Consider the following 10852-nt stretch of genomic DNA (forward strand, 5'->3'; position numbering starts at 1 on the left):
TTCTAGATATAAGCATATATAGAATTATCACGTACTTATGAAAACAAAGCTCCATCCTCAACTCCAGCTGTCTCCACCACAATTCACCCCAAATAGACTTTTGCAAGGACTTTTTGCTCAGTGAAATAACAAGGGGGAATGGTTTTAAACTGAACTTCAAACTAGATTAGATGTTAGGAGGAAACTCGTTACTCTGAGGGTGGTGAGGCACTGGAACAGGTTGCCCAGAGAAGCTGTGGATGCCAATCCCTGGAGGTGTTCAAGATTAGGTTGGATGAGACCCTGGGCAATCTGATCTAGCAGGTGGCATCGCTGCCCATGGCAGGGGGTTGGCACTGGATGTTCTTTAAGGTTCCTTCCAACCCAAACCATTCCATGATTATGATTCTATCAAATGTAAATGTGGGCTCTTTTACCTTAACTTGGCAGGGCAGGAACCCTAGGTGAAGAGAACTCCTGACGGCAAACTTGAGAGGTGAAATCTCCTGTTTTCCTGACTGCTCTGCTTGCCCATCATTGAGTTTCGCTGCACAGAAAGGTGTAAGGAGGCCAGCCTCCTTACTTTCACTGCTGGGGTGGAGCAAACTCTGAAGTGCATCTTCATCAATACTGCAGTTCCCACCTCCCTGGAACAACATCATCAAAACAATCTCAGAGTGGTGGGGGTGAAATATTTTTTTTTCTTCTATAAAATTCCTTCCTGCCCCCATTCCTATCGATAAGTACAATTAAAACCAGGGTTGGTTTCAGCTCATCTACACATATGCTTGGTATTTGCATCACTGTGATGATGCAAGCACAAAGTCAGTTCAGAGCTAAGACATGAATTGGTGTATCCATTTCAGATATATATGGGCTTTTCCCAGGTGAGACAGTTAAATAGTAGCTTGAACAGAGATGGATCCCCTGGAAAATCTTTCTGAAGCAAGCTTACATAGCAGTATTTTTGTATGAAGATACTCATTCTTTGCTTTACATTTCAAAGGACTGAGCTCTGGTAGACATGACACAACAGAGCTGGGAGTCAGAAACAAGATTCCTTGTTTCTGACTTTGGCTCCTGTATTCACATACCCAGAGTCATATTTTTACTTCTTAGTTCTAAAGACATTTGCCCTGAACACAGTAATTAGGTTTTAGAATGAAAGAGAACAGATGGTAGCAGTTTCGTTTTACTTACCAAAGACATAACCCAGTCACAAAAATGCTTGGTTACTCGCTTTGTGTGCTCATGAAGTGGAGCTAAGTGGCTCTGTGTGGCCTTTTTTCCTCCTTCTGTTACCTTAGAAAGCAAGGTACATGCTTTTTTGCCCAGAGGCTCCTTGCTGCTGCAGTATTAAAGCAACAAAATGTGAAACATCCTTTGATTAGCTGTAGACAACAGCCATATGCCTTTATATCACAAATGGTGCAGTTTACCACCAGACATGATTTTGGCCAGGAATAGTCTGGGCAACTTGAACTAGTTGTAAAGATCAGTTTGGCCACACCTGATATGTCTAGCAAGACAGTCAAGGTTTCAAAGCAAGACTTGGGAAATAACTTGCCATTTTCAAAATAGGAAACTCTTAAAAATGGAAGTGTACAGCTTTATATGGTGCCCATCACCGTGCCTTTATGACATTACTGAAAGGGCCTGGGAAAGCATAAAATGAGACTGATTATATTTTTTTCTCAGCTGACTCAGACTGAGAAAATTAACCAGCAGTGAAGCTGACTCCTTACATTTTAACACCCAGAACTAATCCTGACTAGTTTCTGAACAGGTTGTGGGATATCAACTTATCATTACTATCACTGAGAAAGGCAAAGGAACCTATCTCAGTGGAAACCGCCCCCATGACAGATTTCGGGCAAAAGGGCTGGCTAAAGAGGAAAATTTTTAGAAAATGCTCCTAGGAACACTGAATCTAAGCCAGAGACAGCAAGCAAATTATTGTATGTTAAGTTCATCAGCACTAGCTGAGAAGGCTCGCTATAATGGGTTTGTCTTTGGTTCAAATTCTAAATGAGCCTGTTCATAGGCACCTGAGTTTCCTCTTTCCACACATCTGATTTCAGATAAGGAATATCCAGAGCCATTTATATTAATCTTCTGATTTTGTCCTGTACTCACTGTACTAGCTTCTTGCAACCTGTTACTTTCATTTGCTTGTCCTCCATATGATCCTGCACCTCCTGAGGAGTTTGGGTCTCCCGTTGATAGTCATTGTATCCAGCCTTACTCTTAAAAAGGATTTCAGGACCCGGGACACCAGCAACCTCTTCGAAGAGCTGCAAGCCAAGCAAAGGGAGAGTATCTGTTTGAAAAAAAACTCATTGGATGAATTGCTCTTGGGGGCTGTGTGAAGGACTGTGCAACATACAAGTCTCTGGAAGTTTTCTAGCAGTTAAGCCTGTTCATAGTGCAGAAGCTTCAAGTCAAGAAACTTTTTTTTTTTTTCCAGAATCTCTAGAGTATTAATTGCAACTCAGGCTGCTTGCCAAACCTCTGAATCATGCTGAATTTCTGGTCTCAGCCATCTCCTATCACAATCTGCTGTACTACATATAAGATTTTATTTCAGCTGATTTTAAGTTTCTTCCCTTCAGGACAACCCCATGTTTCATGTTCCATTCCCCAGTAATAGCAACCAGGGATCAGGGAGAGCTCTGCTGTTGCATAATCTTACAGAACAGAGACCCAATTCCCTTTTCCAAACACCCTAAGGTTTCTCCCAATGAATCCACCCTTCAACATCTTACGGCATCCAAGCTTAGGTTAGTATAAATCCGTAGAGCAGCCTAAACAGCAATACAGACAAAGGTGCTTGATACCCAGTGTCCCCTTCTACTGTAGTATGAAGTCTGCCCTTTCCAACACAATCTTCCAGCTCTTCCCTGTTCCTTTTGTGAAGTACTAGAAGTGAAAAGCCCAATTCTGCCACTGTGTTTGGTCAGTCCTCTGTTTGCAATATCCAAATAACCAAGTTCTGAAAACTCCAAGACAGACAAGAGAACTATCTGAAAACTCCAAGACAGACAAGAGAACTATCTGCTACATTTTGCTCTCATGAAGGAGAGAAATTTGAAGAACCAGAGACAGGGAAAAGAGATAAGCTTCTGTAAACAGGCTGAAAAATAAAAGTAATGAGATTATACCCTACTATCTTGAGCACAGATAACTTTTCAATTTTGATTAGACTTGCTTCCTGCCCCATAGCATCCATTTGTGTCAGTGCCTGGCGATTGCTTAACAGATAATATGTTCTGTAATCTGTGAAGGCAGGCACTCAATTTCTCAGCCTGTATGTAATAGTGTTCTGCAAATTGTTTGCTGACAATCTGGATCTACTGTCTAAATCTAAGCTACCTTTGATATCACTTGCTTTGTTTTTAATATGGAAAGAAAGAGGTGGTGGATTTATTTATTTTTGTTGTTAATTGAAAATAGTCATCAGCTAGACTAGTTTCCTGTTTCAATTTTCTGAACAATCTGTATAACCAGGATTACAAAACTCATTACCTTTGGGGAGCTACTTTTTTCCAAACGTGGGTAGAGCACTGTGGGATGCCGTTTCAGGCAGTGCTCTATCTGTGCAACGTAATCCCTCCTGGCTTGCTGCAAAGGGCTGAGCTTGGAAAGATAAATCTGTGTTTTGGTGCACTTCTTGATTTTCTTCCCTGGAGCTGTGTATGAAGAGTTCCCTGTGCTGTTTTTCACGATAATTGAGACAGGATGCTTTTTACCATACACAATCATGTTATCAGATGAAGGGGGAAAGCCATCTCGGAAGTCATCTAGGCCTTTTCTCAGGAATATCCAGCGCTGGCCATTAAAGGAGTCTGAGAACCGCAGTCTGCTTTCTTGGAAGTTGTTATATGACATTTTCTCCTTTCTGTAAGGAAATTGCATTTGCTTACAAAGAATCCAGATTAGAAAGGCTGGGTTCTAATGAAAAAGACAGGAGTACATTGAAAGTAAAAAGGCATATTCTGCTCCAAGCATGCTTACCCATACTAGCCATCTTTTTGTTACTATTCAGCTTTGGAAAAAAGCTTATAAAACACTGACTTATTCTGTATGACTGAACAACTGCCAAACATCAGAGTTGCCCACTCACAGAAATTTCTGGCATTTCAGAAATTTATTTTTAAATAAAAAAAGTCATGATGTTATAGAGCTTGCTTCAACACCATCACCATAAAAATATTTTAAAGCTTAGTTTTGACTGTTCCCACCATTACACTGTAAATTGCGTTATACCATGTATGTAGTCAACAACGTAATCAAAATAAGGTTTTCATAAAATTGTCATGATTCAGACATGATCTGGGACAGCATTTTCTGACAGCAGATCCTTCCATCAAGCATTTGTAGCCAAATTTCCAGTAAAGAATGCCCTTACTCTTACTCTGCCTCATTTCAGATCACTGACTTTTCCAACTTTCATCCATTCCACGTGAAATCTCTCATTGGTGGCTTACTAAATGAGTATTTTGAGCAAAATAGTTTTGGCAGTTTCAGAGAGGTAGAAGTTGGTGGCTAAACCAATCCATATTTTCAAGTGCCCAATCTGCAGTTTCCAAGGAGGTTTGGGTTGTTGCAGGAGGGGAATCATGCCAGCACTGAACAAGCAAACTGGATTGGAAGACCCTGACTGTTTGCTACAAGGGTCAGAAGCTGCATTAGCTGCCAGTTAGCAGCAATTCACCTCTTCAAATACTTTTTGAATTTTACAAGCACAGTGACAAGGTGATTCAGCGTTATGAAACATTTTAATCCTTTTTGATCAGGGATTAAATTGAGGACAATAAAGTAGTGATAGTATTTACCATCTGTCTTCACAAGAAAAGCAGTGTCTGCAATATGGTAAAGACTGCTCCAAAGCAAATGGAATAAAACAAGATAAGCATCACTAAACCTCCAGCATTCTGCACGTACCAGGTATTAATGCACGTGTTGATGCTACTTCAGTTTCACTATGTCACACTAAATACATCCTCATTATGGTTTGCTCTTGATTTCACTTACTCTTTGGATGCTAGCAGGGCATTTCTTTTTTCTTCTGCCAAATCACTCAGCAGCTGGGAAGGATGTCTATTTACAGCAAATATTCAAGTGCCACCACAAAGCCATGCATGAGCTTGTTCAGATGCTTCTAGTGATACAAAGCCAGATCCAAATATTTTCAGCTGTACTGCACAGGTGAGCAGTTTTCACAGTTGCTCTGGGTCAAAGTGCTAAATACAGCCTCCAAATTCTGCCAGAGAAAATGCCACCCCAGCCACCTCCACAGTAGCAGTCAGGACAAAGAAGGTCACTGCACTCCTACTTCACCTTCTTCCAGCAACTGTAGAGTTGAGACATGGAGACCACACAAAATATTCTATTGCTTCAGCCCAGCCTGCCCATATTTTGATGGGCTGTAATTCACTCTTGGCTTGCTTTCATGTCTACAGAAGTCTTTTTCCACCTAGATTTCACCTTTTAAACCATACATGCTGCTACCAAGTCAAACTGCTCGCTATACTCATGTGGTTAGTTTCATGCTTACCTGTATTGGCTTGCTTCAATGATCGTGTCAGTAGCAAATGACAAACTATTTAAAGGGTTACTTTCAGTGCCTTGGCAATACTGTCCTTGCTTGCTAAAGCACAACAGTAAAGAACGTCATAAAGAGTGTGCTTCAGAGATAATCAGTCCTATTCACCTGTGATAGCAAATGCCTCTAGAGAAAGAAACCCCTGAGTAACTCTGTACAAAACGTGTCCTAAGAAAGCACCATTAAGTATTACAAGAACTGTAAAGAGAAAAGAACATACCTGATATTTTACAGCTCTGACTGTGAAGATACCCTAGGCAAAAAAGGCATCTTCCTCTGCAATACAAGGTGTAAAGTAAGCTAATTCAACATCACTCTGCAAGCAAATCTCCAGAAAATCTTAAAAACCTACAAGAAAACATGCAAAAGTTAAGACTTCTATAGTATTACATCAGATGAGGCACTAGTTTCAAGCCCGTGCTGGCACAATACCCTAGGCATGTTTCAAGATGGTTGTTGTGGAAACCAGATCCACGACTGTCTGCCTACAACAAAGGTTTTTTTCACAGAGATATACAGAGAGCTCCTAGGGACTGTAGAGGAAAAACTTGAATTAAAGCAAAATTCTGTTATCATAACATATATCTTGATCTTTTTAACACCAGTACTTATTCAAGAACAAAACAGTCAAAAGGCTTTACTGCTGTTGAAGCATGATACAATACACTGTTCAGTGTGCCTTTACTTCAGTGTTCATTAAAATTGTTCTTCAAGAAAAACATAAGAAGCAAACGTGGGCCAAGCATGTCACTTAACTTCTTGTGCTTTTGAGTAAAGAAGACACAGATTATTCATCTTGTAAAATACACATTTCCCAGAAAATTCTGCTGAAATATCTAGAGACATTTTCAAGACATGTACAGAATCAAGCCTAGCCAATGTCAAACATAGTTCATCCTTCAGACTCACATTTGCCTGTAAGATTGGACAATGACAGAGACAGGGCCAGTAAAAATCAAAGTCCATCTGCACAGTGGGCAATTGCTCCTGCTGCTGCTCTCAAGGTTGTACTCACTTTCAGCCAGTCTCCCTTCAATCTACCAAAAAAAAAAAAATCAGAAGCCACGTGAGAACACCCTCCCAGCTGTGCACCCCAATCATGACAAAGCCCCATTCCACAACACTGCCCTCTCTCCCACAGCCTTACTTAGCTCCTGGCTAAGTGGTATTTAGCTGGATTATTCTCCCACCCAGCAGCAGGGAAGGGCAGTACTGGGGCAGGAAGAACTTGGAAGCTCCTGTCAGGGAAGCATAGAACAGATGTAGCTGCCATTGCAATTATTGTGTGAGAGGTTATGGCTCTTGCTACTGGAACAATGCATTCACATCTTTCTTCATTTCCTGGTTTTAGATGCTAACAGGAAAAAAACAAACTGTGCTGGATTCATGTCTTTAAGATGCTGCTAGGATATCTTTTAAAATGCAGACACGTGCTGTATAAGGAGACAGTAAAACAGTAACATAATATTAATTAATGCACTAAGAAATGTTTTCCCAAGCAAACCTCTATGTCTGGAGTGCTCACTCAAATATTCAAGCCAGACTATCCTTTTGGTTTGAATACAAACAACAGTAGCTTGTCCTGCTATGCTACACATCACTTTCAACATGTTTGTTGAAGTTTGATTTTAGCTACCTTGTTGATACAGTTTCCCTCCAGCAACAAATCCTATTTCTTTGTCTGTACTTAATGTTATTAAGTCTCCTTTTCACTCTGCTCCAATGGTCTATTATAATAATGGACTAATACTAGCTAAACATGTATTCCAAACTGACTGAATACCAGAAGTACTATAGTATTTTATTTAAGAGGAACCTCCCAGATTTTCCATGAACACTATTTAAACCCTACTGCAGCAAGGACAACAATGTTTTTCTACTTTGCCAGGTGTTGCAGGCCAGTACAGAAATGTTTTTTTATACAGTATTGAAAACAAGCATTTATTATATAATTGAGTACTGACATAAATGACCCAGTAAAACAGAAAAATCTAGGTCTGGGCAAAACAGAGCTAAGAGCTACTTATCCACAGATACTCTGCAGAGAAATGAAAAAATATATATTTTTTAAAGAGATGAAAGTCTCCACCTTGTAGAAAATATATAACAATAAAGATTTTAGCTCATAGCACTCAAACAGAAGAAAACTGTAGAGCTTACAAGTGCACACAGTTTATGAAATATAACACAGAACAAAGACAACATAGCTTTCCCTCTAATATTAACAAACCATTTATGTAACAGATTTTTCTGAGTATTACTTAACTAAAAGAAACCTAATTTACATTATATGCATAATAGCCTCTCTAACCACCTCCTAAAAGGTGCTGAAAATGAAATTAATGTTTCTTTCTTCATACAAAATAACTTTTTTTTCTAAGAACATAAAACTAGCAAAGCTGATAAGGGTTTTCCCATGTGAATTAAATAATTCCTGCTTTGATTAGGTCATGAAAACAGACCAATCAGCAAGCAGGAGGGAAAGAGCTTGGATTATAAATACTCTCACTGCTCTCATTGTGATCTTTGCTTGGTATGTTTTTTTGTTTGTTTCTTTGTTTTTTAAATAGTAGTAAGGAAGAGTTTTTTATTTTTCTTTTAAAATCTTAGTCTTTAAAATAATATGTAATGAATGTAAGGAATAAAATGTTTCTTGCATGAGAACAATTTTAGGTATGAAGAATAATTTCTTAAATCCATTGTTTTAATTGTTAGGTGAATATACTGCTTTTAAACTAATAATTTCTGTAGCTTTTCAGTATTTTAAGCTTTTTACAGAGACTATATTTATCTTCTTACTATAGCACTATTTTCTAAAAATATGGGGAAAAGATTCTTCAGAGTTCATTCTGTGAATGTTGTAAGTGTAAGTAAAATACTGTCTCAACAGGCTTGGTTTTAACACTTCAGGAAGGTGTTACATCTGATTCAACAACATGCTTCTTGTCCTTGACCAGACTAGACTAAATCTTCCTGACTTTCTAGTTATTAGCATCTAGAACAACTGTATAACTTCACTTTGTTTTTGAGGACTCCATATCCTTAGTGAGCTATGGATTAAAAGTAATGAGATGAAAATGTATGAGTGAATGCAGGACCAAATAATCTCCAGTGCATTCAATTCAGTACAACAGTATCTTAAAGCACAAAGATGCCCGAACCTGAAAGTTAAACATGTCTAAGTGTAATCATCCTAATTACAAGACAGGAAGATAAAACCTTTATTTTTAGAATAGAATTGAATTCAGGAACTTCTGAATAACAAGCAACTTGGTTTCTCCTGAAAGCTGGTAACAGGTCACATGTGGGTTATATTATTTCTATGCTCACTCAGAGCTCCTAGATGCAGACAAATTTCTTGACAGCTGTGCATGTATTGAGGAAGAAAACATTGCTTATACTCTAATCCGCATGCTAGAGCAACAAAAATCATTATAGTTATGGTCTACTGACTTATGTCTCTGTTCATAGTATCCAGTCTTTCAGGCTTGGACTATACTCCATCATGTACCTGTAGTTGATGTAAGTGAAGAAAATTTACAAACTGTCCTGTAAATCCTGCTAGGAAAAAATGACTATATTTCTAGTGTGTATGCTTTGCTGTCTTTGCAGAGGGACTTTCAGTGAGTGACTGGAAGAGGCCTGTTAGACCACTGTTATGGAGGTCTAGTCCTTGTGCCAAGAGAAAATTAAGATGTAATTGCCCATCACTTCTGTACAGCTTTCTGACCAAATGCTGGCATTTTACTTTATTTTCAGTGTTAAGATTCTTGGGGATGCCTGCTATGTCTTGCATGTTTCACCAGGCGCTGTGCATGGATGTCCTTCCTACTGAAACCCCCTTGTTCTAAAGGTTTCAGGGAAGCCAGATGTAATGTTAAGCAGTGGCTTCTGTTAACAAGTAAGTCTATGCTGAAGTGGCTACAGCTGGCTCCTCTATTGGTACCACTCTGCTTAAAAGCCTTTTACTGAGAAAACCTTGGGTCACTCTGAAGGAGAAGAAACAATACTTTTTTTTAGCATGGCCCTAAATGCATGTTATTAATTACATCTCCTTGTATATGATGAGAGTAATTATTGGATACCATTTCTTTCATAAACAAGTTACTTCATAATTTGCAAGTGAATGATACTATGTAAAGTAAGTATAAATGCACTACAGTGTAAATAGTTACAGAAAGGAAATACAATTTAAGGTTCCTATTATACTGTTTAAAAGATAAACTAAAATGATGCTGGACTACAACACTTCTATTTTCCTCTTTGGTGAATCCTCAACTTAGTGCTGACCACTTCTGTGCACACGTTGTTGATGTGCTGCAGAAAAGCCTCCTGAGAGCAGGAGGGGACAGTATCACTCTTAAGGAGTCCTCCTGTAACCTGCAGCATAAGGGCCACAACTCACAGACTGCAGTCCTGAGGCCAACAGCTACTGCAAAGGGAGAAAGTATAAGCAAGTACTCACTGCTCTCTGATTAGGTAGCTGCCTATAATTGTCCGTGTATGACCAGTCAGGTGGATGAAGAAGAAAAGGCGAGGTCTGTGGGGAATAAGCAGTGCTTGATCACACATGATTTTTAGCTTTGTTCTATTGCTCCTAGTTTGGTTAAATTAACTGGGGTCTGTAGCTCTCATCAGCTGTTCTGAGCCCTACTGTGTGCTTCTGTATCAATGATACAGAAGAATAATTATTCTTGCTCTACTTAAATGGACAGTGACTTGATTCAAATATGGTCTATTAGAGCTGGCCCCACATGATAGTCCCTTGTGCAAATCCATCATTTTCCAGAGGACAGGGAGCAGACTGCATGGGGGGAAACAATCCCATCTTCATGCTTCTGCCAAACTTTTCCCCTACAACTAGTGAAGTGACGTTTTAGCCTGTTTTCTTATGACTGATGAGCAGCTCCGTTGAAAAGGGAATCCGTGAGGTCAGCTGCCTGCTAGATTTTCCCTTCAGACTGTTAGGTCCCTACCCTTTAGACAGCAGGATGTTACTGCAGACCAGTAAGTGTGGGGTGGGGAAAAAGTAAAAAGCCTTGAGTATAACTATATGTTGGGAAATATCTCCCTAGTATTATTTTTAACAGACTCTGGGAGGTATTGTTCAAGAATATTCCAGGAAAAACTTCCATTCTGAACATCATGAATAAATATTTGCTCTTGTCCTGTTTCATGCTTGTCATTTCAATTGAAATCCTGGGTAAGGAAAGGGAATTTACTTTTCGTTCTAAAAACAAAGCCTGAATTGTACTTATTTATATTGTA

At 39.2% G+C, this 10852-nt stretch overlaps 1 protein-coding gene across 17 annotated transcripts in view; it reads right to left on the reverse strand.

Annotated features, from left to right (window-relative positions):
• FAM47E (family with sequence similarity 47 member E) overlaps positions 1-10852 on the reverse strand; it is a 66742-nt gene that overhangs the window by 11199 nt on the left and 44691 nt on the right. For 9 of the 17 annotated variants that reach the window (XR_011809330.1, XR_011809319.1, XR_011809318.1 and 6 more), the window contains 6 exons: positions 6494-6621; positions 5805-5932; positions 3505-3930; positions 2116-2273; positions 1180-1327; positions 417-626 (listed from right to left, as the gene is read on the reverse strand). Coding sequence is in view for 4 of the 17 variants with exons in the window: in XM_072038030.1 (XP_071894131.1) it covers positions 417-626; positions 1180-1327; positions 2116-2273; positions 3505-3894 (906 nt within the window). In the remaining 13 variants the exon portion in view is untranslated. Of the gene's footprint in view, positions 1-416; positions 627-1179; positions 1328-2115; positions 2274-3504; positions 3931-5804; positions 5933-6493; positions 6622-7220; positions 7773-7814; positions 8012-10852 lie in introns of those variants that run through there. The other 8 variants (XR_011809325.1, XR_011809322.1, XR_011809324.1 and 5 more) reach the window with 8 other exon arrangements.

This window comes from Anas platyrhynchos, chromosome 4 (assembly GCF_047663525.1).
Source record: "Anas platyrhynchos isolate ZD024472 breed Pekin duck chromosome 4, IASCAAS_PekinDuck_T2T, whole genome shotgun sequence".
Lineage (NCBI taxonomy): Eukaryota > Metazoa > Chordata > Aves > Anseriformes > Anatidae > Anas > Anas platyrhynchos.